The 27925-nt window shown below is 36.6% G+C and overlaps 2 protein-coding genes across 2 annotated transcripts; both read left to right on the top strand.

The window, feature by feature from the left end:
- Positions 1-485: 485 nt before the first annotated feature.
- Positions 486-16916, top strand: LOC306868373 (1-aminocyclopropane-1-carboxylate synthase-like protein 1). Its single transcript, XM_079414473.1, has 15 exons — positions 486-1441; positions 7035-7639; positions 8252-8311; positions 8762-8832; positions 8972-9041; positions 9165-9231; positions 11050-11147; positions 11284-11361; positions 11443-11543; positions 12014-12103; positions 13072-13117; positions 13203-13344; positions 14648-14790; positions 14877-15030; positions 15142-16916. Exons 1-15 carry the CDS (start codon positions 835-837, stop codon positions 15549-15551), a joined length of 2742 nt encoding a protein of 913 aa, XP_079270599.1. The 5' UTR covers positions 486-834; the 3' UTR covers positions 15552-16916.
- Positions 16917-18539: 1623 nt separating this feature from the next.
- On the top strand, positions 18540-22480 carry LOC306867975 (uncharacterized protein). Its single transcript, XM_079413945.1, has 4 exons — positions 18540-18824; positions 18959-19152; positions 20957-21148; positions 21230-22480. The coding sequence occupies exons 2-4, from the start codon at positions 18963-18965 to the stop codon at positions 21538-21540; spliced, it is 693 nt and encodes a 230-aa protein (XP_079270071.1). The 5' UTR covers positions 18540-18824; positions 18959-18962; the 3' UTR covers positions 21541-22480.
- Positions 22481-27925: the final 5445 nt, after the last annotated feature.

The raw sequence follows: 27925 nt of genomic DNA, 5'->3' as shown, positions 1-27925 counted from the left end.
GAGAATCAGCATAAGAAAATGTGTATCTCTTTATTAATGCATTGACTTAACTAACAATGAGCAATAACACATTTGTTACAATGTTTATTAATATTTGATAACGTCAATTAATTAAAATACTACAATTGATTGCCCATGTCCAAAAATGTAAACACATTTTAGTACTGTATTCAATAATGTTTTTGCAAATTAATTGCAAATTGTAGAAATTAATATTAAATCAGATGAATAAATGATTTAGATGTATTTTAATGGTTAGTTCATGTTAACTAATGTATAGTAGTTAACTAAATTAAATCTTAATGTAATGTGTTAAACATCAGACACACTAAAGTAACGAAAAACATGTCAATTTGATTCTTATCTAATAACATTCACAAATAAGTAAATAAATACCATGCAATATAAAAAAAATACTAGTGTAAGCGCTAGATGGCGCGCCTATGCAACAAATGGGTCTCTTGCTTCAACGGTCCTCGTTCTGCGCATGCGCAGCGCCGTTCTTTGTTGTCACGGTCCAAATTTATCCCGGAATAAGGGCAGCACGCATGTGCCGTGAACCCGGATGTATCAGGACTTGTTTGAATAAAGAACAAAAGCATCGGGCAGAAAATGTATGATTGAGACGGTTATTAGAAAGTAAAAGGAATCTGGTTCCAGTCCGGGTAAAGTACCAGCCTTCGTTTTAGATGATTGATTACAGAAACTCACGTTGGAGTTTTACTATTTTAATGCATTTGCTTTTAATCATATAAACGCGGCACCATACCAATGCGTGAACATACTTACAGCAGTCTATAAACACAACACTGTAGCTTTAGTTGTAGTGCTGCAATGCATTTGATTCACGTCTACGGTAAAAAGTACGAACGCGGCAGTAACTGGTCCGAGCCCGAGGTGCTGGAGCTGCTGCAGATCTGGTCAGACGTGCCCGTCCAAACCGAGCTAGTGACCTGCCTCCGAAACCAGCATGTGTTCAACCGAATCGCCAGCACTCTGCGGCAGAAGGGCATCAATCGGACCGGGGATCAATGCAGGGAGAAGATCAAAAAGTTGAAGCTGGAGTACAAGCAGAAGACTTTGAGATCCGCGAGGTATTACGAGCTGATGGAAAGGGCGCAGAGTAACCGTTCCGCCGCGACCTCCGGTTCGACTTTGCCTTTGTGGGGCGGGACGGTGACAAACCAGGTAACCGGAATGCAGGGGTCAGAGGCGCCAGGTCACCCGCCCAGAGCAGGTGAAATACTGGAGATCAAGACGGAGGTGATGAGCTCGGATGATGAAGCGGTGGGCCCGCCTGAGATGCTCTATGAGTTCGGACCTGTTGATGAGGATGATGAAGCAGGCGCTGCTGAACACAAACATGCGGGTCCAAACACAGAGGAGAACACTGAGATGGACGGAGAGCAGGGAAACACGCATGTCATCTGTTCCCCATCAGGTATCCTAATATGGATGGTTGAATGGATTAACAGATGTGTAAATACTGATACACATCACAGTGCAACAGAAACCAAACATCATCTGCATGATGTACTACACCAGGCATCCTCAAATCTGGCCCACTCCTGCAGAGTTTAGCTCTAACCCTAATCAAACACACCCGAGCATGCTAATCAGAGTCTTCAAGATCATTCGAAAATCACAGGTAGGTGAGTTTGATCAGGGTTGCAGCAGATTGGCCCTCCATGGAAAGATTTGAGGAACCCTGTACTACACAATATACACATATTTCACTATAAAGATGCTTGTTGCATAGATAGATAGATCAGTGTGTATAAATGCATATTTCTGAATAATTGAGATTTTTGGGAGGCAAGTAGTTCAGATTTTTCTTCGCCCTTTCAGCATTTTCACTAGCCCCACCAAAATTTTATGAAAAATGAATTTTCACATATGTATATAAACATGCATATGTGAACATGAATGAACAGAAACATACTAGTGCTTTAAATTTGCAATAACATCTGGAAAATGATGGCATGCAATATTATACGTTACAAATTAGTTATAAATATTCAACTCATTCTAACTGATGGTTATAACAGGTTGTTCTTGCAGTTTTGATCATTACTAATTTGACAAATCATCGTCTGCTAGCCAGGTAGAAAATGTTACTTTGGTTACATATTAAAATCAGCACAGTTTGCAGTTATAGTATTCAATTTATAAGCAAAAAGATAAATGTTTATGTTTGAATGACATTAAAAAAAAAAACATATGCCTTGACTAAAGGAACTACAGAGAAACAGTAACAAACCACTTAAAATGTTTTAGAAATACTTTTTTTTTTTTTTTTTTTTGCTTACCAAGGATGCATTTATATGATCAAAAATAGTAAAATTCTGAAATATTATTACAACTTATAATAACTGTTTCTATTTGAATGGATATTAAAAAAGTAATTTTATTTCTGTGATGCAAAGCTGAATTTTCCGCATCATTACTCCAGTCTTCAGTTTCACAGGATCCATCATTCTAATATGTTGATGCTTAAGAAACATTTCACAGAAGCACATCATTTATTTGAAATGCAAGACTTTTGTAACATTAGAAATGTTTTACTGTCACTTTGTTATCAGTTTAATGCATCCTTGCTAAATAAAAGTATATATTTCTTTAAAAAAAAAAGAAATCTTACTGACCACAAACTAATGTAGTGTATATTTTTAGTGCTGTCAAACGATTAATCGTGATTAATCGCATCCAAATAAAAATGTTATGTTTACATATAAAATATTTAATATATAATATAAAATATAAGAATATGAATATATAAATACATAAACAATATATGCATATATAAATGCAATATATACTGTATGTGTGTGTAGGGATGCACGTTATTATCGGACTGATATCGGAATCGGACGATAATGGCTTTAAATGTAAATATCGGTATCGGCCTGATATGAAAAATTATGCCGATAAGAGGAATATGTTGACTCACAGGGACGTGCAGAGAGTTCCTCGGGGGCAGGGGCTCAAATGTAAAAAAGGGGCAATATGGGGGGGGGGGAAATATAAGTCAAAAGATTGTTTACATTACTATTTTATATTTTTGCAGGAAGTCACTTATAGTCATCAAGCCTGCATTTATTTGAATATACTTTATTAATTTACTTTGTTTACTTTGCATTTATGCAATGTTGAATTATTAACAATGTTGAAAACCTGTGATACTTTTTTCAGGATTATTCGATGAATTAAGAGTTAAATAAGAGCAGCATTTATTTAAAATATAACTTTTGTAACAATATTCACTACCGTTCAAAAGTTTGAGGTCAGTATTTTATTTATTTATATAGTTTTTTTAAAGAAATTAGTTTTTATTCTGCAAGGATTTGTTAAATTGATAGAAACAGCGATAGTAAAGATTGATATTGTTAGAAAACATCTCTACTTTGAATAAATGCTGTTCTTTTAAATTTATCCGTGAACCCCAAAAAAGTATCACAGGTTCCAATAAAAAAATAAAAATAAGCAGCACAACTGTTTCCAACATTGATAATAAATCAGCATATTAGAATGATTTCTGAAGGATTGAAGAATGATGCTGAAAACTCAGCTTTGAATGACAGAAATAAATTATATTTTATTAAAATAGTATAAATGTATATTAAAATAGAAAAACATTCTTTTAAATTGTAATAATATTTCACAATATTAGCCTACAGTTTTTTTTTTCTGTATTTTTGATCAAATAAATGCAGGCTTGATGAGCATAAGACACTTTCATAATGCTGCATAATTATAAAAAATGGTAAATTAATAAAGTCCTTTCACGTCACCATTTCGCCAGCCTATACTTCACATAATAGGCCTGTAGATGCCACTTGGGCTTCATTAACTAAGATAGTTTCATCAAATAGTAAACAGTGTATATATCACACATAAATATAAGTGAATTGAATAGCCTATTGATTACCATTATTGCAATTATTACGGTTTTGTGCAGTGCTTTTGTAGTTATTTAACATGCATTTTCCCTGCGATGCAATTTGATTTATAAAATTAGACAAATCGCAGATCCAGATTGCTCCACAAATAAGCTCGTTGGTCCCATGTAATTTTATGAATAAGAACTGAAAATAACCACTCCACTTCACATATTGTCCAATTAAATGTGAACTTCTTGTGCCAGATCATGATTGGTTGGGTGCAGCTACATGACTAATGGTCATTGGTCAATTATGTAATATGTAATATGGATTTTTAATTTAAATCGACACACTAGCTTTGATTATTGATGAAAAATGTTTAAAATATTGTTTGGTTTATTTTTTACTTCCGTCGACCCATATGCACTCACTGAAAGAACCATATATGGCTCGAGAGCCTGTGGTTTCCGAAAACGCACGCAACCCATAGCAATGCCTCTGATTGACAGATATGTACAAATAAACAGACATTTTCTGACTTTTGAGCTAGACTGTTTTGTACAAATTGTCATGTTAATTAGAATTCAAATGCATTTTGTTTTATTGACCACAATATCATTGCTATGATATTGCAATGCACGTGCAATGTGCAATGCCCCCCCCCCCCCGCACGTGCCTGTTAACTCACATGTGCTCAGGGTGTACTAGCGATTAGATCATAGCGCATTCTTGAAGCAAAGTTTTGTGTGAATGATGATTAGATTCACTGTTTTGGGTCGCTGCATTTAATCTGTGAAAGCATGTACAGAATGACGCAGCAGCAGTGACCGCCTCCCCCGGGTCCTAACGCCCGCTCGGTGAGGAGTTTTACTCTGTAGGGGGCGCTGTTAGCCTACTTCTAATAAGATGAAACGTAAAATAACCTAGACAAATAACATTTAGACTGTGTTTCTGATTAAATCAAGCAGTAACTGATCTCATGAAATGATGTGTATTTTTTATTTAAAGGTTAGAAGCTATAGCTTACATGAAAAAAATCACAAACATTAAATCATTTAATGTATACTGATTTATTCATCAATGTGTAATATTTTTTATTTTTAAAACAAATCATAAGCTCTAAAAAAAAAAAACAATTTTTACAACTCTGCTTTAGAGTAGACCATCAACAAATGTTAAATCTAAAATAAAATGTTAGGGTTTACACTAGGGCTGGGTAAAAAATATAGATTCTCCGATTTTAATCGATCTTCAGTTTAACGCTAACGATATCGATTCGGGAAATGCCCGAATCGATTCTTAATGCGCGTGCTTCACGTAAGAGGATATGAATATTCACCTCTCATCCTGAAGGTGTCACCATCTTTCGAATTGCTCCACTAAAAAAAACAACTGTGTGCATCCTATTATTAATGTAGATGTGTATTTCAGTAATAAACTTAAGTAGGAGAGTTTCAGTTACCAGCATTTATATCAAAATATGGATCCTGTGTCTGCAAAACTAACATTTTAAATGAAATATTGATAGCTAATCGAATCGAATCGAAACCATAAAAATAAGAATCGAATCGAATCGCAGAATTGGTCACAATACCCAGCCCTAGTTTACACTGCATAGAGCCCTGCACGGGCCTCAAATAAAGGTAAGAGTAATACATCATTCGGAACTGTAAAGGCTCTACTTTTATTTGTGCCGTCTCGTCTTGAACAGGAGCGCTTGAATTCACAAAAAGAACCGAAAGTCAGCAAATACATATGCCTCACAGACATGATAAATATATCTATAGAAAGCTTTAAATGACTACTTAACTAAATAAATCAAATCGAAAACAAAAACTCTTTCATTATAGGCCTAATCATAATCCGTGAAGATGCACTTCTCTCTAAAGGCGCGTCTAATGAGGACACAGCAAGTCAGGATCATCATCTTCATCTTTGCGACACTGACACAGAAAACACTAGTTTATTAGTAAATAATTCAAATATCTCCTTACTATTTCCCCCAGACACATTCATGGTAATTACTTTTGCTGGGGCATAATGGAAAGCTTTATTGCGTGTATTTGAACGCAGAACTGTTCAGTTCTGATGGCTCGCTGCTGCTGCGGGACACTAAACACCATCGAGCCGCTCTTGACAGTCGTGGTAGCACGGACTCCTGTTGCTTCCACCAGTGCGCCAATTTTTTTCATCACTAATTGATGGATGTCTAAAATATAAAAATAAGGAGAAGCCTAAAACAGGCCCGAGGCCCGGCCCGTGTCTGAACTATGACGGCCCTAGTGACGTAAAAAAGTCAGACTCTAACAATGCATCTTTCTGGGGAAGAAAATGCAGTGATTGATATATAGTTTAAAGCTTCGCTGTCAAAAAACCTTCATTATTGTTTATTTAATTCTAACAAGTAAGTTCTTAAAAATATTTTGCTTATAATTTCTGCACAGGAGAGACTTGGTGTTGTTTCCAAACAAAAGGAAATATATCGGTATCGACCAAAATGAGTCGAAAAATATCGACATATCGGATAGCGGCAAAAGTCCCTGCATCCCTATATGTGTGTATTTACATATACATAATAAATATACACAGTACATGTACATATATAATGTAAACAAAAACGTTTATATTGGATGTGATTAATTGCGATTAAACGGCACTAATTTTATTTATACATTTTTGCATTTGGCTGGCATGTTTATTATTTATTTATTTTTTGTGCATTTCATTTGTATATGCATGAAACCCATGACCTTGCTGTACCAGTTGACCTTCAGGAGCTCTTTATAATATTTTCATCACAAAAATGTGCATAAAATAGCATCACAGTGATGTAATGTCAAGATTACATTGAACCAGTTTTAGCTGATATTATCCATATTTGTTTAGAAGGCATGTGCACAGTTGAACTGTGCATTATTGCAGTATTTATGCCAAACCCCTTGTTGTGTCTCTGCTGGCAGTGATTTTCCATCCAGTGGCTTACTTGCATCACCACAGATGTTCTTGACAGCATTGGCATGTAATCACACCAACTGTCGCTTTAATAAAATGTTGAGATAATTGTTTAGTTATTTTTTTAATCAAGTTTTTATTTGTTTTTTTATCTCTAATTGACTGATTTAATGTTTAATTTCTGATGATATCACACCACAGATTGCAGTGACCAGAACATGACTGGCTCCTCCGGTGCGGGTGTATCCCCGGCAACAGCTCCCATTGTGATGAGAGAAGGAGGTAGCCATGGCGACCAAGAAGGGGGTTCCGGATCGTTCCATCAGAGGAAGCGCCGGCGAGTGGGACGTGGGGGCGATGGGGTGTTATCGAACGCTCTGGCTGGATATCTAAGCTGGCAGCAGACAGCAGAAGAACGTTTCCTGGCTCTGGAGGAGGCCCGGATGCGGCAGGAGGCGCGGGCCGAGGAGCGGAGGGAGCAGCAGGAGGAGAGACGAGCGAAGCAGGAGAGAGATCATGAGTTTCGTCTCATGTCCATGTTGACCAAAGTCCTGAGTTCAACACGTGGGACAGAAGACCCGAGTGCCTCCACCAGCAGGGAAACATTCCCGGTGCCCAGCACCTCACAAACCTTGTTACCCAGCAGTGCCAAAGCTGTACCCAGCATGCTTTGGGGTGATCAGATGGCCCAGTACAGCCTGTACCTGTCCCGCCGTGGCAATAGCATGCGGCTGCACCAGGGAATCCTGCGGGAAGGCTACTATCAGTATCGCACCAACAAGCACGATGAGGATTCAAACCCTCATGTTAGTCTTCCTAGAAACAGTACTGCTTTATTATTATTAATTATTGCAGATGATGTTGTTGTTGTTTTTTAATTTAGTGTACAGTAGGTATACACTAAAAATATACCCTAGTTAAAATAAACCCTAGTTTAAATTAAATTGTTAAAATATTGAATTTACAATTAAAGTGTAACTGTGCCTGGCCTTTTTGTCCAATTTTAATCTCTTTTCCTTAATTAGTTCATTTTAAATCATCTTGCAGTGTGAAAAATTCATGTTCCTTTTTAAATCATTTTCATCATTTATTTCTAAAACAATATTCAAGTTTAAATCAAGATTAATGTCATCTCAAAAAGAGTGTTTACATTTGAGAAGTTTTGTGAAATTATATTACCCATCTCCAGTCACTTTCTTAGCTCATTCTATGTATGAAAGTGAACTAATTTTTTCTAATATTAAAGACAAACCAAGTTTTGGTTTTACAGGCACTGCTTTGGTTACTACAGAGGCCACAAGTCTCTTGGGACGTCATAAACAAATCTGTGTAGTTTGCTAATTTTAATACAATTTTTGTGTTTATCTAGCATCTGCTGTGTGGTAATTTGCTGTGGTTTTTAATATTATTTATTTCAGGGCATTATAAACTTAGGAACCAGTGAAAACAAGCTGTGCTTTGACCTCCTGCAGAAAAGAGTAAGAGATGTGATTTACTTGTTTAGCATTCATTAGCAGAGATCCTTTTTCATTAACGATGATTTTCGCCTGGTGGGCAATAAAATTGAGAAAGAAAAAAAAAAATCCCATTAAAATATATATTACGCTATCATGGAGTCTTGGGGAATGTGCTCTTTTGGCCAGTGAGCAACTTCACAAAACACCCTATAGCAACTGTATTAAAACAAGCTAAATGCCATTCAGAACACCTTAGAAACTGCATACCAATGTCCTAACAACCATCTACAGCACCCTATCAAGTTTTGCACAGGCAAGCACCACTCACATTGTCTTCAGAAGAATATTTTAATGTTACAACAAGAAAGGCTTTCAAAAACCTTTATATGCTCAGAAATATAAAAAGTTGTTATTGAGCCTGAATATTACACATTGCAGTCATTGTTGATTGATTTTTGGTATCTCCAACAGCTGATGCGACCAGACATGCTTCACATCGAACCTGCTTTCTTACAATACCCCGACTGGAAAGGCCACAGTTTGTAAGCCACCATTTTTCCTTAAACTTCTTTTAACTCTGTTTGTTTTTCTGTAAAATCTATAATTAATCTCGACTCAACGTTTGTGTAAAATCCCATGCTCAGCTTTCAGTTCACAGTATTGATGTTCTTTTCCCCAAAGCCTTCGAGAGGAAGTTGCTAAGTTCCTGTCAGACTACTGCCGTTGTCCCAAACCGCTAAAACCAGAGAACGTGAGTGTTTTTCTGCTTTTTCTACATCAGTGTTACATTATTATATGGTATTATTTCTGTTAGTCTTCCTCTTTCTGTTAAAAGAGAAATTCAGACCACTTATTTTCTTCGGTTCTTTCGCAGGTCGTTGTTATGAACGGTTGTGGGTCTCTGTTCTCGGCTTTGGCAGCTACGCTCTGTGACCCAGAAGGTATCAGATCATCTGGTCAACACAGAATATGTCTGGTCTCATGACTAATTTTGTTGGGGTTGTAAGATTTTTTCATCTTCTCACCAAGGCTGCATTTATTTGATCAAAAATACAGGGAAGACATTGTGTGTAGTACCAGTCCCTAAGAAAACTAATCCTACTGAGTTCTCACAGTATAGACCAATAGCTTTAACGGCTTAGTTGATGAAGGTTTTTGAGAGGTTGGTTTTAAACTATATTAAGCAGTTACTGTGTGCTGTTGAGGATAAACTGCAGTTTGCTTACAAAACTGGGGTTGGGGTTGATGATGCAATTATCTATCTTTTAAATAAATCTCTAAGTCACTTGGAGATTTTAGGTAACACAGTTAGAATGACTTTTTTTTTACTTTTCTAGTGCATTCAACACTATCCAGCCTGCATTACTCAAGAATAAATTAGAAAATTCTGGATTACATCAGAGTATGGTTAGTTGGTTAATGGACTACCTCTCAAATAGACCACAGTATGTAAGAATGCATAACTGTGTGTCCCAAGTAGTTATGAGTAGCACTGGTGTTCCCCAAGGAACGGTTTTAGCTCCGTTTTTATTTACTTTTTATACTTCAGATTTTCAGTACAACTCTAAAAACTGTCATCTTCAGAAATTTTCAGATGATTCTGCAATTGTTGGCTGTATAAAGGAGCATGATGAGAGTGAATACAGGGAGCTTTTAAAGAGTTTTGTAGACTGGTGTGAAACGAATGGTCTTCGGTTTAACGCTAGTAAGACCAATGAAATTGTGGTTGATTTTAGTAGATATCCTCACAAAGTGGTGCCAGTGAATATTCAAGAGTCTGAAATTGAGATTTTCACATCATATAAGTACTTGGGTGTATATTTGAATAACAAGCTTGATTGGTCTGACAATACAGTACAGGTTTATAAGAAGGGTCAGAGTCGCATTCATTTATTAAGGCGACTGAGATCCTTTGGTGTGTGTCAGGCACTGTTGAAGACTTTTTATGATTCTGTGGTGTCATCTGTGATCTTGTATGCTGTCACCTGCTGGGGAGGGGGATTGCTAGAGAAAGAGAAGAATAAACTCAATAAGCTGATAAAAAAGGCAGGTTCTGTTGTGGGTTGCGTTTTGCCCACTATTAATGTGATTGCACAGGATAGAATGACTGATAAACTGGTCAGTATAATGAAACAAGATTGTCATCCTCTTCATGGAACAGTTCAAGCATGTGTGAGCACTTTTAGCTCAAGACTAATTCAGCCCCGATGCCATAAATAATGATAAAAAGTCATTTTTACCAACAACCATTAGCTTATATAATCGATGTCATATTAGATGACTGATGGATTATTTTAAATTGTATTTATAATATAGTGTAGAGTGTATTATGATGCTTGAAACGAGGGGGCTGTATGAAATATTGTATTATGAAGTATTTTTTCCTTTTTATTTTATTTATTTTTTGTGATGAGCTGCTGTGACATTTTTTTTGACAATTTTTTTGGGATTAATAAAGTTAATCAATCAATCGAAAAGGGTAATAATGTGAGTTAATTATTACAATGTATTAAAAGACCTGTTTTCCATTTGAATTTATTTTAAAACGTAAATTAGTCCTTTGATGCAAAGCTGAATTTTCAGCATCATTTTTTTTTTACTACCAAAATTTACTGAAAGCCTTTGATATGGATACTAAACAATTTATAACTCTATTACAACCTTTTTATGAAATGAGAAAATATGTATTTTTTATTAATGGTGCAAAATTAAACCGTAAGTGGCTTGAAATGTTACTTGATATTGTGTGTGTTTTACAGATGCCATGCTCATCCCTTCACCCTTCTATGGTGGGATAACGGAGGATGTGGGCTTGTACAATAGTGTCAAACTACACCATGTGCCACTTTACAGTCAGGTGGTTAGCGAAAGTCCAGTCGTAATATTTCATAATGTAACATTGATATGTTATAGGGGTTTTCTGCTGTTTTCTTTTTGTTTCTTGTAGCTATACATCTTATATTTCTGTTTGTATTTGTATTGTGTTGGTACAGCCCACAGGAAGTGATGTCAGACCGTTCCAGCTAACTGTTGAGAAATTGGAGAATTCTCTTAAAGAGGCCAAAAAAGAGGTTGTTATTATTTTTTTGTACTTAAACATACACACGCTTGAAACTCACATTCTCTTTTAAAATTGTACTCTCTTTATATAGGGATTGAACATCAAAGCCCTTATTCTTTTAAACCCCCACAATCCACTGGGAGAAGTGTACTCGTCTGAAGAGATGATCAGCTTTCTAGAGTTTGCCAAAATGTGAGTTTAAACTGATTCTTACAAGCACTGAACCAAAGCCACTGTTTCATTCAGAACTTGACATTTTATCAATACAGAAATATTAATGGCTTGTTATCACAAAACCCACATCATTTTGTTTAATGTCGATGGTTTTAAGAATGTTTATGCTGCTCTTTTTCCATATAGTAAAAACATCTATTGATTGGAGTATCATAAAAGCATCAAAAATCACATTTACACTTCAGAGCTTGGCACCCTGCCTATTTGTTGTATGGAAAACGGCGTTCTTCAAAAAAGTTTTAGAACAGCATGATGATGAGTAAATGATGAAAAAATTATGGTTCTGTGCGCACTTTGTTTGCCAAATGTTTTCACATGCTTCATTAAGTTGCACGCTATTGACGAGAAATTACATTTGTGTTCACGAATGTCATTTGAATTTGAATTTCAAACTAAATTATTCGTTCTTTCTCGCTCATTTGCTCCAGGCACAAGCTTCATGTGATCGTGGATGAGATTTACATGCTCTCCGTGTTCAACGAGACAGGCACGTTTTGCAGTGTTCTCAGCTTGGATGGGTGAGAGACATGCACATAAACTCGCTCTCTCTCTCTTATTTCTGTGCTTTTTTTAATTCTAATTTACTTAGTTTTCTGCTTAATGAACTAATATGCCCTGAGCTGAAATTGAAACGTACTTCATTAGGTGTCGAGGAAAATTGAATCTTGTGTTTAATGAATTCTGGCCAAATCCCTTAAAAGTGTATTTTGGCCCAAAAATTACAATTTGTTGACAGAATTTAAATTTTTAGCTAAAGTATTATTTTTTTTATCTTTATTGTAATGTCAGAAAGGGCTCTTTTTTGCTCAGGGTACATATTGCATTTTTTTTTTTTTTTTCAGTAATGGTGATATGATTTTTTTTAACACATGTCCGATATTTCAGTATGCATTACCAGACAGTGTTTACCATACATTGATTTATTTCTGGCGGCCCACTACAAAATGAACACTGACCGCCACAAATAGATTTTCCAAAAAGCTTTGACATTTTGCAACATCACTTTTTTCTGTTTTCTGCAGCACTTTTCATATTCTTTATCCGGGCTGAAGCACTTTTGTTTCAATCTAAAAAATAATCAGCCTTCATGTATGTTATAGTTTAAAGTTAAATATATTAATATTAATAAGGTGAGTCTGAGAGTTTTCTGGCTTTTTGTTTATTCGACGGGGTATGAAGGCTAAATACAAATAAAAGGTGATTAATTTATTTGTACCATTTTTATTTCTAAAATATTATATGGTTTTATAGGAGGAGGTTTTATAGATTTTTGTGAAGATTATAAAAGTTTGTGGGTACATACATCCATTGTGGGCGTTCTTGGCAGTTATTCTGAGGCTTTTTAAAAATATTGTTTATTTCGATATCGGAAATATCATATCGACCAAAATGAAGAAATATATCATGGTATAAATGTTGGCTATATCGTCCAGCCCTAAGTGCATGTGAATATTGCTTCTACTAATCATCACAAATTTTTCCACAGGTTGCCAGATCCCCAAAGAACCCACATTATGTGGGGCGTCAGTAAGGTATGTCACTATTTCAACTGGGAAAAGCATTTGCTCCGATTCTTGGCATTGCTTTATTGCATTTAAATGTTGTGTACACGTATAGGACTTCGCTATGGGAGGAATGCGAGTTGGCATGGTCTACTCTGAGAATAGAGATTTGGTTCAGGCCCTGGATCAGCTGGGCTGCTTCCACGGAGTCCCAGGACCCACACAGTACCAGATGGCACAGCTTCTCAAAGACAGAGGTACTCATTTTCTCCCTGGCTTTGTCAATGTTTTGTCTGTTTTTTGTCTGCTTTTAGGGACTTAGGGGGTGTTTACATGACACCGTTTTCAACAAAAAATGTAAAACTGTGTATGCTTCTTGGCCTTTCATTTACACAACAATTGTGTTTGTGAGCCTGAAAATGCAAACTTTTGAAAACCGATTTCAAAGTGCAAGTTTTTGGAAACCATACTGTTATTGTCTCCATGTAAGCAAAAAAAAAAAAAAGCAAATTTGTGGAAATGCATTCATACATGTTCAGTTTATAGGTTTGTGCATAGTCGCATAGTGCTTCTTTACGAAGTGATATCGCCAACTACTGGCCTGGCGTGCATAATACAGCATTTTTTGTCATTTTCGTGTCTCTATGTGAATGGGGATCATTTGACATCAATTGTTGTGTCTGTATGTGAAACGTTTCAAAATGCAAAAAAAAAACAAATAGAAAAAAAAAAAGTAAATTTTTTGGCATGTAAATGTACCCGTAACCTTTTGCACCATACGCATTTTTTGAATACTACAATTTTGGTGTACTGGCTTGATTCATACTTAATATTTACTTTTAACTGCACAGTGTGTGTTTTGTATATTATGATAAATTAGGACTGATTGCATCGTAAAAGTATCATAAAAATGGTCTATATGACTATATTTGAAGCTGTACAATTGCTTTAAATGATAAATAGACCAAAATTTAAGTCATTATTCACTGATAACCTTCCCTTCTGGTGTGCAGTTTACCCTTCTCAGGGATTTTGATTGACAGGCTATTTGACCAATCATAACGCCGAATCTGCCATTTTTATCCGACAAACAAACCAGGCAGAAATTGGTCTTGAAAAATGGTGTGTAGTGACATCTTTCCATTGTTGAAACGATACCTTCTGATGTTCATTCATGTTATAACTAGTAATGAGGAAGAGATGATTGCTTCACGTGGCACTTGAACTGAGGTGCTACAGCGATCTGTCACAACACATTAAGAGCCACAAAAAAAGTTCATTTTTTTGAATTTCTTAATGAAAAAATGTGAAAGCTGAGACTTCGTTTTATACCTAAAGTAACCTGCTCCGTCTTGTTTGTTGGCATGTTGTCAGTTTTCTCTTTGCTCCAAGATGTTTTTTTTTCACTGTGTTGAGAGCATGATTTGTATTTTGAGTCACTGAGTTAAACTCAAATACAGTAACAGTCTATTTCATGAACAGATCATTTAGATTGAATCATTCTTGTAAAAGAATAATTCACAATAGCACTTAACTGAGGATATTTCTTGCTGTTTCCAGACTGGCTGAACAGTGAGTTCCTTCCAGAAAACAGACACAGGCTAAGAGAGGCTCACAGCTTCATGACAGAAGAGCTGAAGAAACTGGACATACCTTTCCTGCACAGGAGTGCGGGTTTTTTCATCTGGGCAGACTTGAGCAAAGTGAGCACCTTCAGATTTCTGCATCCAAACTTTTGAAATCAGTCAAGTTCAGCTGATTTCTGTATAATGTCTTGGTATTTGTGTAGTATCTGAATGAGAAGACGTTTGCTGAGGAGCTGTCTCTGTGGAGGTGTTTCCTCAAGCACAAGGTTCTGCTGAGCTGCGGTCAGGCCTTCAGCTGTGTGTCTCCAGGCTGGTTCAGAATCATTTTCACTGATCAACTGCAAAAACTAAAGCTAGGTCTGTCGATGGGTCTCATTTCCATTTCAGTTCCTGTCTTCTTGTAGTGTCTCCTATGGAGTGTGAGAAGATGTGATTGGCATTTATTCCTTTCACATCCTTGTTTTTCAGGTGTGCAGAGGATTAAAAATGCATTAGAAGAACTTCAGGGCTCTTCAGTGCTTGAGACACAGCGGACAACAAGCGATGAACAGGATGACAGCCGTGGAGCAGTGAGGAGGGAAAACTCTAAGACAATAGATGAGTTTAAAGACCAGACACTCAAGACTTCAAGCGTTCAAACCAAACTCGACACAGTACACATTAAGACAGAGCCCGTCTCATTGGCTGATGAGAACTTTGCAGCTATTAACGGCCAATCCGACACGTGCTCAAAGAGTCTGGACTCTCTGATTGGTACTCTGCGACATCAAATCCACACATCTGATTGGCTGGAGAAGCACAAGCCTGAGCTAGCTGCTGGACAGGACCCAACACAATTGGATGTTTTCACAGACCTGCTCGATAAAGCCAGGAAATAGAGTAACAGTTGATAGAAACAAGTTTGTGCAACGCAACTGTCAAATACATTTTTTTATGAAAGATACTTTCACCTTACGTACAGTTTAAAGGCAAACTCTTTTAATTGCAGAAACAACACTGTGGCAATCCCTGTAATTAGAGATTGAAACAATTATGGAGAGTCACCACAGCAGTATATGAAAATGTTGTTATTGTTGGATGTTTTTATTACCTTGGCTGTCACCGTAATTGGAGACTGCCCCTTTAATTGCACTCATATCAAATTCTAAGTATCCAATCTTTTGTCTTTGGGTTGATTTAAAGGGGTCTTATTGTGAGGAATCAGTTTCTTTTAAAATTACAATTTTGTATAAGGGAAATATATTATAACTTTCAGAACCTAAAATTTGCTTCTCATTGCAATTTCGTGCAAAACAAAACATATTCTTAATGCATTTTATTCTTAAAATTTGTTTTTTAATTAGACTTTTCAGTAAAAAATCTTTAAAGAAACTAAAAATAAGATGGATTTACTTATGAAACAGCACTGCATTATATATCTTTAATACAAGTATTTTTTATTTGATAGTGCAGCAAGACAAAATGCTATTCAAGAGAGTCTATGACAAGTCTTCATATCTTATGAAGTGTGGTTTCTCAAGTAAATTGATCTAGTTTTAAGTCTTTTTAGATATTTTACTTAAAAGACTAATTAAATACTCATTAAGAAGCATTTTTGTCTGTGTTTCTAACTGTGTGTAGCACCTACACTCTGCACGTCCTTCCAAAGGATCCCAACATTAGAAACAAGAGGCAGATGTTCGTTTTTAGCGACAGAAATCAGTTTTAACATTTGATAAGAGACTTTTATTGAAGAATAACGGGCGGTCCGTGTGTAAATGCAAAGTCCTGCTCCTCGTTTTTATATGAAAGTCTTAAAGGCAATGCACCAGACAGACCTTTTAATATTTCAGAGAGAGTGTAAAATGTTGTTGTTTTTTTTCCTGTAAATGACCGTTTTTGGCACGCGCACACAAAAAAAGACTAACATTACACTGTAAACCTCAGGGGAAAAATAATGTATGAAATGACCCCTCTAAATTGATTTTAAATAATTTTAAGATTTTGTTGGGGGGAAAAGGTTTTAATTGACTTGGCTGTCAGTTTCAGGATAAAGGTGGATGTGTTTATTTACTTTTTGACACTTATTTTTACGAGATGAATTTGTTCTAAAAATGCCTTTTTTTGACACCATGGTTGTTTATCAGTTTTCAGCTTCCAAGGAGAATGCCTTGTTTCAGATCTTCATTGGTGTTAAATGTTTTAAGGGCTCCTGACTGAACGAATGAATCAATCGTCAATTAAAATGTTTTATGTTGAATTATATTTTCATTGTGTTATGTTGCTGAGATCAGATGCCGCAGTCTCGCTTGTATTGGTGAGAGTACGGCAAAACTGACCTGAGGTCTGTTGCAGAAAGCGAACGACAGGAAATCACCATGTTCATGGGTTTCCTGTGAGCCCACCTTGCTGGAGAATAGAGAGTGGCTCTTTCCTGTGCCATTTAGTCGTTGCCATGACGACACAGCAACCCTCCTGATGTATTGCTACCAGTTACTGTGGTTCAGGTTGTGTCGCTTACTACTAAAAGAAGCAAAAAGGTTACACACACATACAGTGGTGGCCAAAATTATTAGAACACTATTTTCACCAGCTAAAAAAATGGTTTCTATCTCTTTCTATCTTTTGCAGTAGTGTGTCAGTAGGAAATACCAGTTTACATGTCCAAACATTTATTTTGCCATTAATTGTAATAATCCAGTGAGATGTTTGTTCTCCAAGATGCTTCAAGAAACCTCCCTGCAAAGCTACCTGAAAAACTTTGCAAGTGCACCGAGGGTAAATGCTGCTTTAAACGTAAAGGATGCTCACACCAGATGTTGATTTAATTTAGTTAATAGAAGTTACTTGATAAAGAAAATCTATTTATGACATTATTTTTAACAGCATCCTCATTTTACAGCATTTTTACATAAGTGTTTAAAACTTTTAACAGTACTGCAGCTTTTGCAGGTAGGTTTTTTGAAGCATCTTGGAGACATTGCCTCAGTTTGTTCTGTTTCTTCAGGTCATTCCAGACAGACTGGATGATGATGAGATCAGATCTCTGTGTGGAGCACTGCTGTTGTCAGACGCTCACAAAATCTCACTGGATTATTACAGTTAATGGCAAAATGAATGTTTGGAAATGCAAACTGATATTTCCTACTGACACACCACTGTTCCAAGTTTCCTCCATTTGTGGATAATGGCTCTGACTATGGTTCGCTGTAGTCCCAAAGCCTTAGAAATGGCTTTATAACCCTTTCCAGACTGATACATGCCAACTATTTTGTTTCTCATTTGTTCTTGTATTTCTTTAGATCACGGCATGATGTGTTGCACTTTAAGCATGCTTCACTTTGTCAGACAGGTTCTATTTAAGTGATTTCTTGATTCAACAATAATCTGGCAGTAATCAGGCCTGGGTTTGGCTAGTGAAAGTTAACTCAGCTTTCTAAAATAATGTGGTTAATCACAGTTCTTTCATGATTTAACAGGATGGGGTAATTAATTTTTCACGTAGGTCCAGGTAGCTTTGGACAGCTTTTTTTTCCCCTTAATAAATGAAATCATCATTTAAAAACTGCATTTTGTATCTACTTGCATTATCTTTGTGTAATATTAAAATTTATTTGATGATCTGAATCTTTTAAGTGGGACAAACATATACACACACACAAAGATATATATGTATATATGTTTGTGTGTGTGTATGCTTACATATGTTTATATATATATAAATATTATTATTATACTTTTGTTTGACTGTTTTCTATCTGTTCTTTTTCTCCAGTCTTGGACATTTGATGAAATTCAACCCACAGTCTCCTTTGAGCACAGTAAAGTGATTTATAAAATATCAGTTTCACTTTCCAAACCACACTGACTAACTGAAACACACTCGCAGGGTTTCTGGGGGAATTTATGCACTCACAGTGTATGTGTGTATGTTTATGAGAGGGGGAGTTTCCATTGCGAGTGGGTCTCCACTGTAGGTAGAGGGAAATCTTTACAGTGTCATATTACAGCATAGTGAGGGGGAAGTGAGAAAAACGCATCTGTACATCATCATAAAACACTCTTGTTTCTGTCTCTCTGATTCATTTGATATTTGAATGTGATCAGTTACTGTCTGCGCGGAATCAGTTCTCTGTCATTTCAACACATTTTAAAGACTTAAGCCATTCAAGGTAAGCAAACCTAACAATGATAACCTGATTTTCATCTGAAATTACCAACTGTAACATTTTCAGTTTAGTTTCCAGCTAAATTGGCAACTTTGTTTTGTTATTGTTATGTCTAACCATTAGCTTTTTCTCAACAGAGCGATGCAAGGACCAGAACTGGTCGACTCGAGGAGTCGTTTTCGATTTATTGAATCTTGTCTTGGCTTGATGGGCTGTTTGTGTATCAGTTACGCGATCTGGACACCTCGGTGGCTGGATGACCAGGGTCTGTGGACTTCAGGGAATGAGACCAGACTGGATGACAGCTGGACCACTGAAGACATTGCTAAAGGTGTGTGATGTGTGTTTGCTTTTCTCATATATCTTAGGGAATAAACGTTATTTGTCATTGCTAAGTGTCGTTCAAACTGTTTGGTTAAAAAATAGAATAATATACTGTATTATATTTTGTTATTTTAATTACTATACTACAATATTGGGTTGCCTTACATGCTAAACAGTGTATTTGTTTTTGCGGTCATGTTTTATCTTGTCTTGGGAAAGAAGTGAATCGTGATTGGTACTAGTGCCCCATCAAAAAACAGCATGCATGCGTCTCCAGAGCTATTTGATTTGGTTTTGACCTGTCATGTGGGTGACAGCAATATTTTAGTAGCCCACGTGTGGCCCTCATTCATTTTATAAAACTGCTTTGGATCTTAGAAACTTGGCCTCTATAAAAGATGCATCATTGAAAAATCGTAAAAAGATATGTTAAATTAATTCCTGTTGTGTTTCACATTTCAGGCATTTACTTTAGCTTTGTTTTTGGAGTATTAAAATATAGCCAGAAGGTCTGATGGGAACTGAAAGCATTAGAGCATATTGTGGCATTTTTGCAGGTTTTGACCTGCTGAGATGCACAGAGCAGTCAAATGAGAATGAATCTGAGAACTTCTCCTGAATTTCCAACGTTGGCGTAAAGTAATGATATGGTTTTGTGTTGGAGGGGTTTCTACGCTTCGGTGGGCTGCAGCAGACAGGCTATGACATGCTGGACTTGCATTACTTGCATGTTTTATTAGTTGTAGCTTGTCTGGTTTTCCCCTCAGTTTAGTTCTTCCTCACGAATGAAGAATGATATAAATAATGAAGGATGAAGTAATGACTGATCACTTCAGTTTCAAATAATTTCATGATGAGCTGTTGTTCTTCAAGAGAACTCAAACAGAAATTTCTTGTCATGGCTTTATACTGGACATTCTTAAAGGGACGGTTCACACACAAAAATGGCGTATCGTTCCCTCATGTTGTTCCATGTATGCTTTTCTTTGTTCTTTGGAACACCATAGAAGATATATAGGGTTTATATATATATATTTAACCCTATAAATATTAGGGTTATTAGGCCACTTTATTAGGTACACCTGTTCAATTGCTTGGTAACACAAATTGCTAATCAGCCAATCACATGGCAGCAACTCAATGGATTTAGGCATCTAGATGTGGTGAAGACGACTTGCTGAAGTTCAAACCGAGCATCAGAATGGGGAAGAAAGGGGATTTAAGTGACTTTAAACGTGGAATGGTTGTTGGTGCTTTAAACTCTTAAAGGCTTTAAGAGCTAATCAAAGCTGATTATTAAAAAACATTTATTGATATATTTTAAAATAAAGACAAAAATATATAAATGAAAAATGTGGGAAAAAAAAAAAAAAAAAAAAAAAAAAGATATATATAAGATATATATATGATGGGACATGTAGATAAAAATAAATATGGGACATGTAGATAAAAATAAATAAATTACACACACACGTGTGTATATATATATATATATATATATATATATATATATATATATATATATATATACACACGTGTGTGTGTGTGTAATTTATTTATTTTTGTCTTTAGAAACCCTAAAATATATAAATTAAATATTTGGAATGTGTATATGTGTGTGTTTTTAAAGAATGAATCATTTTTAGTGGAGAATCATCGACAAATAGCCTAATTTAATCCAAGCTCAATTTTGGGTCTGGACATAATCATCGGGGGCCGCGTTTAGTTTTTTTTTAGCTCCAAGGAGCATGTTATACTGTATGGCATTCATCAGTATTAAAGGTGTTTCTGTCCTTGTCTGGTTTCCACAGCTCTGGAGGCTGAGAGAGTGTTTGCGGTGGTGGCTTTCCTGATGTCTGTGAGCTCTGGAATGCTGTGTCTCATGTTTGCCCTCTGCTGGACGTCTCAAACGGTGCGTTCCTACTCGAACACTCGCTCACTGCTGATGGCAGGTCAGGCCCTCGACCCGACCACCCTGCTGCTGTTCACACTAGTACCTACAGGTCAGTACGTCGCTATTTAGCTTTCCTTAGCCAAGTAACATGCACATGTTTTAACCTCCTCCATTTTGTTTTTCCCCACAGGTTTTTTCTTTTTTCTCATCTGGGCGCTTTTTACCCATCAACATATTGGTGAGATCAGGGATGACATCAGTCGACTCGGCCCGTCCTATTGGCTGGGAGTGCTGGGTTGGGCTTTGCTATTGGCCGTGCTGCCTGTGGTCTTCCTGGCAGAGAAGTTTGTGGTTCCCGACATCCTGCCGGAGTTAAAAAAGGCTGCCGAAATGTGGTGGAAGGCTCCGGAGGTTGCACACGCGCGATCATTTAGTGAGGGTTGCCATCGTTCACAGCATAAGTCTCATCTTGACTTCAGGAGGTATTTGTCAGTGCCTTGAACGAGAGAAAGGAGGTGCATGAGAAAATAGACTCTGGTCTCGCTGGTCTTCTAGCCAAATATATAAGCTGATCATATGCCTCACAACAGGGGTCAAGGACCTGGATGAGAAACCTGTAGCTGCTCTATGTGATGTGGGACACAAAGCTACAGGTTATAAGGTTTAGTGCTGGCTTTGACAGTGGCTTCACAACTATATTTGGATGAGGACGTCCAAAAATGTGATTTATGGACTATCAGAGTTCACTATCTAAGTGTGAAACATAAAGCTGAAAGGATCTTGACGTTGCAGAAAGGCTATTTCTCTATAAGTTTTTATGTAGTCGTTGTCTGCAGTTAGTGTGAATTATGCAGTGACTTTCAGGGATGTCGACTAGCATTTTAAATATGCTAAATTTTTAACTAAAAAGCAAAAACAAACAAACAAACAAACACTAAAATTGTTTATGTCTGATTGGTAAATCTATAATAAAATGACTAATAATGGCAATGGGAAATGCTTACGTAAAATTTTCAAGAAATGAAAATATAAGTTTTTTTAAGTTGAAACATAAAAAAAAAAAACACTTTTCTTGTATGTAAAGACGATTAACTTCTAAGATCCACTTGTTCTTTCCCCTAATTCCCACTGCCAAAAGTGGTGATCATATAATTCCAGATTGTTCTCAGTTTTGCAGACAATCCGGGTTCAGATAGTCACAGAGCACTTTTATACTGCTAACACTTAGAGTAATAGGGACTTCCAGGTGCTCATGCAGAATTCAGCACTACTAGATGGTGCTGCAGTTGTTTTTGTTTTTTTTATGTCTTTTTTATGTCTAAACAGTGCTCTCTACTGGCAATAGTGCAAAGAGCATCATGTTGTCTATCATGTGTACTTTTAGTTATTTAACTATACTTTTTGTACTGTTTTCAACCAATAAATGAAATGGTTTTCATATAAAGTCCATATCTATCTATGAAATCTGAGACCATATTGGAGGAATGTTTTTAAAATTATATTTATTTTTTGTTTTTCATTTTAATTTTTAACTTTCAATCATTTTGTTGTTTTCTCATTTTATTAAGTATATAATAAATATTTGATGTTTATGTAAAATATTATTTTGGAACTCACTGTGTGCAGACCATTGAAATTATACAGGAAAACATCAGTAGTGTTCTGAGAATGAGGTCATGCCCTCTATCATTATGTTCTTCATTATCATGCAGACAAAATATGAGACTGAGAGCTTTCTGAACCTGTGTTTACATTCTGATCCCACCCAAGATGAGATGAATGAACTGGCTGTGTTAATTGTGCATTAATCAGGTGCGGGTCTAATTAATAGGCAGTTGCATCCTTTTAGCAGTGCCTAATGAGTTTGTTATTAAATCCACAGAGAACTGTTTTTTTTTAAATTTACTATCAGGAAAGCGCTTAATTGGCCCTCAGAACAGAACTTGAGTGTCCTTGAAGGTTGTGACGGCAGGGAGTTTGAGAGCGCACCGGTTGACATCTCTGTCTTCCCCGAGGAGAGCATGAAAGCCGCTCCGTGCAAAAGGTGTGTGTGTCCTGGACGTAAGCGGCCACTTAAATGATTGTTTGAGGAGAATTTCAGTGCAGCACTGCTCTCAGAGGAACTCAGCTGTCCACACAATGCTGACATGCAGCTGTGCCCTTTTTTCTGCGGTGTACACTTTTTAGTGTTATTTACGATTGTTTGTTCCCAGGTGAGGACCTCTTTTTTCCACTTAAAAGACAGCTAAGTTTAGCCTGTCCTGAAGTGTCCCTTTTGGGCATGGCAAATGCTGGTCAAAATGAACTTCTGATTTTCCTGTACAAAAACTTACCATGGTTACCGCAGGGCACAGGCAAAGTTCCTACAATAATACTTGGTATTAGCCACCACTGACATAAAAAAAAAAAAAAAAAAAAAAAAACACTGTAGTGCACTTCACTTATAACTTTGAACAAACTGTGTTAGAAAATGATTTTAATATTTCTGTTGCATACTATTTGCATTTGCATGTTAGGATCAACAGTTAATACGTAAAAAAAAAAAAAAAAAACTGCTTTAACAGTCATCTCTGTTTTTAAACACTTGAAAAAGTCAAGCTGAAAGGATCTTCACAAACCTCTCTATTTGCCATACATGTTGTGGGAAATAACTGATGAAAAAGCATGCAGACTTTTGATACTCTTGGCATTAATTTTTTTTTACATTTGGGACATTCGAATCTGGCTTGCTTACTATTTAAGGAAGTGTGCTAGTTGGGATGGAGCTATTGTTTTACAGTGCGGTAATGCTGCATTCCATTTGACTTGTAAATCAGAAATGCATCAGAAAAAGTAACTGCACTTGAAGTCAGACTGGAAACTTCATTGCAATGCAGCATTCGGGTAACTCAGGTTACGCAGTCAACTTCAAATCAAAATTTACACAATTTACTTGCAATGCATGATCATGTTTTTAATTTTTTTTGTCTGTTTCTAAAACTGCTTCCCACTTTTAAAACTCCTGTTTTAATCAAATTGAATGCATGACTGAGTCACAGTTCCTATACTCTGCTGTAATATAACCAATTTAGCAAACATTTACAAAGATAGGCATGTAAAACAGTAATTTATCCTCTATGTTGGTAATCGTACACCTGTGAAACAAGTGCTAGCAATACCATTGTGTTGATTTATATCATATTTATATTTTTCAGAGCTTTCCAAAGTAGGAATTTCCCACATCCGCCTTTAAATGGAACGTAGCATATTGCTAACTATGGTGATTTGGCAGAAACTAGTTAATTAAAGCAGGTGATGACACATTGAAATGTATCCTGATTTTGTATATTCATGGTATTATTAGCATCATTCTAGCGCTATAAACACATGTCCTCAAATAAAATATACCTCGGTTCTGCTTGGGAACCAATGCTCACTCAGTAATTGGTCGGAGGCGGCCATTTTAATGACTCCTCATCAGCCTCGCCAGTGGGATTGATTGACAGCGAAGCCACGCCCACTTGCTCAGCATGTGTTGCTACGTGAGGCCTCAGCCCTGGCGACACTCTTCATATCAATTAAATCCCAATTAGGGAGCCATGTTCTGCTAATTATGCTACGCTTCACATTCCCAGAATAAAGTGAGCGTGTGTTTACTGAGATAAATAAATAAAGACACAGGCTGCCAAGGCGAGCTGACCTTAATCAGATTTTCAGTGCTTTCTCCCTCCCTCTCTCTCTCTCTCTCTCTCTCTCTCTCTCTCTCTCTCTATGTGTATGTGTGTGTGTGTGTGTGTGTGTTTCCACTGTGTGATCGAAACAGAAGCTGTAATTATATGACTTCACCATTTGGTGACAGTGTTGTAACATGTCTTGTGAAAAAGGCACCAATTTTCCAACTCATTTCTTCCTATTTGACGAATAATGAAATCAGGGAAGGTTATTTCATGCAGGGAGGTTGTTTGCGTCTGTGTGTGTGTATGTGTGAGTAGCGAAAGAGAAAAAAAAAGTGTGCCTACACGTGTGGACTGCTTCATCTGTTCAGACGCGCAAGCACATTTGGACGAAATGTCGCCTAAAACCAGACAGTGTTCAGTATTCTGGAATATAATAAATAATAAAGATTCATGTGCTGTGTCTTTTTATAAAATGTTCTCAGCCTGGTGTAATTGGACTTTTTTACCCAACGGTTTGCTAGGCATGCTCACAGCTTTAACCACAAAGAGTCAGACGAGAAAGAGAGACAGCAAATTGCAGATAAATTGACAGAAAAATAGAGTGATTGAGAGATAGAAGAAGGGAAAACCTGATACGACAGAGGAGATAAGTGTAAAATAAGATAAAATCCATCGAGTGCCACCTTAAATTTAGATTTCATTTGACTACCTGTCTCTCCAGTAGGTCCTTGTTCCCCTGCTAACATGGACTTTGAAGTACAATTCACTTATAACTCGCAAAAATCCTCTTCCACCTCCTCTCTGGTTTCAGATTGTGTGTGACAGAATCAGAGCTAAGGCTAGGTTTTCCATTTTGTGTCCTTGCTAATGGCTAATCTTGTCTAGCCTTAGACTTGAAATCAATCTGTGCCCATGAGACTGGCCCCTACATTGGTAATTTTTATGGCTAGTCTTATGTAATGTGTCAGGCTGATCATACACCACTAGCAGCTGTTATTGATCATACTCGTTTCATTTTAGCACACCAGAGCTTTATTATAAAGAACCAGGGGAAGAGCTTTGGGATCGAGCCGGGGCTGTTCCACCGACAAATCTTAATTCGTTATGGTTCCTCAATCTGTCACCTGGATCATCTCTTATATAGTGTGAAGGGGAGTAGAATAGCTCAAGTGCTATTAAGATAATAGCTATTTTAGCACAATAAAATGCTAATAATTTCTTTACAAATGTGAACTTGATTGGAACTAGATTTTCACGACAAAATGTGAGTAGTAAAACTGCAATGATGCTAGGTAGTTGCTAATACGTTAAGTATGTTTTAAGCATGTAAATCTGATCTTATTAACATACCTCTGTTCAAAAATCTGCATGATTTTAAGTAGCACTCAGTTGCACAAGTTAACAATTACTGTTAGCAATAATAGCTGTACTGTAGTTGTATTTTGACTTGTTCAGTGTTTTGATGCAGGTGTATATTGGTTTGAGGACAATTCTACTTGAAAGATGCTGATTAAGGGTTTATGCAAAACCACTGTGTAATTCCACTGACAACTGCTTGTATTAAAAGGATCTAAATCAGCTTCTTGGTACGTATTTTCAGTGCTGGCAGTACTTCCATTTATGGGCTTTTTGATGGGAATGAAGCATCCTTACACAGCAGAAAAGCATTCGGAATTGTGTTACTTTGCCAATAAATTGAAGTTCAGGAAAAAGAAAGACATGGACAAGGCTAGCTCTAATATGTTATCCTCTTATCAAATTTCTATCTGAACTAGAACTAGATTTTCATGAGAAAATTTGAGTGGTGCTAATGTGCTATGAGTGTTTTTATTAGCATGTGGTTATGTGAGTGTTGCTTACTGGTTAAGCAATTCCTTATGAAAATTAACCATGGTTTTATTATAATAAAAGTGTATTAATCATGTTTTTTTGGCATATTCTTTACCATTTGTATAACCACAGTTTTACTACAAATACCATGGTTTAACTATGGTTAGTGTAGCAAAACCATGATTACTTTGTGGTTACCATGATTTAGCTATTTTATGGTAAGGTATAAAAATGTTTATAGTTTAGCACCGACACTCTCTGTTGTAGAAAAAATAACTAGCCACAGAAGCAGAAAGTTTATGCTAATACCTGTTAAACCATGAAAAACAAAACTTCATTATGTTATGAACTCCTGTGACACATTTTTAGGTATGCAATAAAGCCTGAATGCTAACTTACATAGCTAAATCAATCTTGTGTTGTTAGCATAGGTAGTTTATAAGCTATCAATAATGCAATTTTGTTGTGTTATGAATTGACATAGCTAAATAAAATTTGAGTAGCATAAAATAGTCAGTTAACGCTAACGCCTATTATACCGCTAAGAATGCTACTTTGCTGTGTTATGAATTACTATGACGTAGCTAAATCAAGCTTGCTTAGCATAGAAGCAGACATAGAAGCCCATAATACAGAATAGAATGCAACTTTGTTATGAATTGTTATGAATTGCCATGTCGTAGCTAAATCAAGTAAGTGTAGAAGCAGTCAGGTAATGCTAAAGCCCATTACAAAACAAGTGCTATAGCTAAATCAAGTTTGCTTAGCATAGAGGCAGAAAGTTTATGCTAAAGCAACTTTGTTGTGTCTTGAAACATTTCAAGACATGGCATTATGAAAAATCAGGCTTGCCTAGTTATCATTAGCATTCACATCCTTGCGTAGCGGCTGTATACACCCACAAAAGTTATTTATTTCCTGCGTAGCTGTAGTAGAAGCTATGATTAGCTGAGATTGTATGCTTTTTGACTCATCCACAAGTGTGTAGATACAAGTTTGTCTAAAGATGAAGGATAAATCAGAGTTGTGTGCCATCTGCGACACTCTGTGCTAACCTCGGCTACTCTGCCAGTTGTTTAGCGTGTTCCCATTCTGAGTCAGCTCGCTTCAAGATTGTCTGTTGCTAATTGTGACAGACAGCTTCACGACAGCGAGTGGGTACTATGCTGCGCGTCTGCAGCGGATCAGTGTTTGCACACGTGGGTGTGTTTTTGAAATGTGCAATACTGATAATCAGCTCAATAGCGAAGAGGGAGTATCGCTCTGTACTACATGTCACTTGCCTGTCTTACAGGTGTGTATGTGATCTCACATCTGTTTGACAGCAAGGTTTGATGCTTTTACTCATTCCAAACACTAGTTTGTCGACTTGCTTCGTTTGAGAGGCCTAGAGACAGATG

Source organism: Barbus barbus (genome assembly GCF_936440315.1).
Source record: "Barbus barbus genome assembly, chromosome: 50".
NCBI classification, from domain to species: Eukaryota; Metazoa; Chordata; class Actinopteri; order Cypriniformes; family Cyprinidae; genus Barbus; species Barbus barbus.
This window is presented reverse-complemented; position numbering and strand designations above follow the sequence as displayed.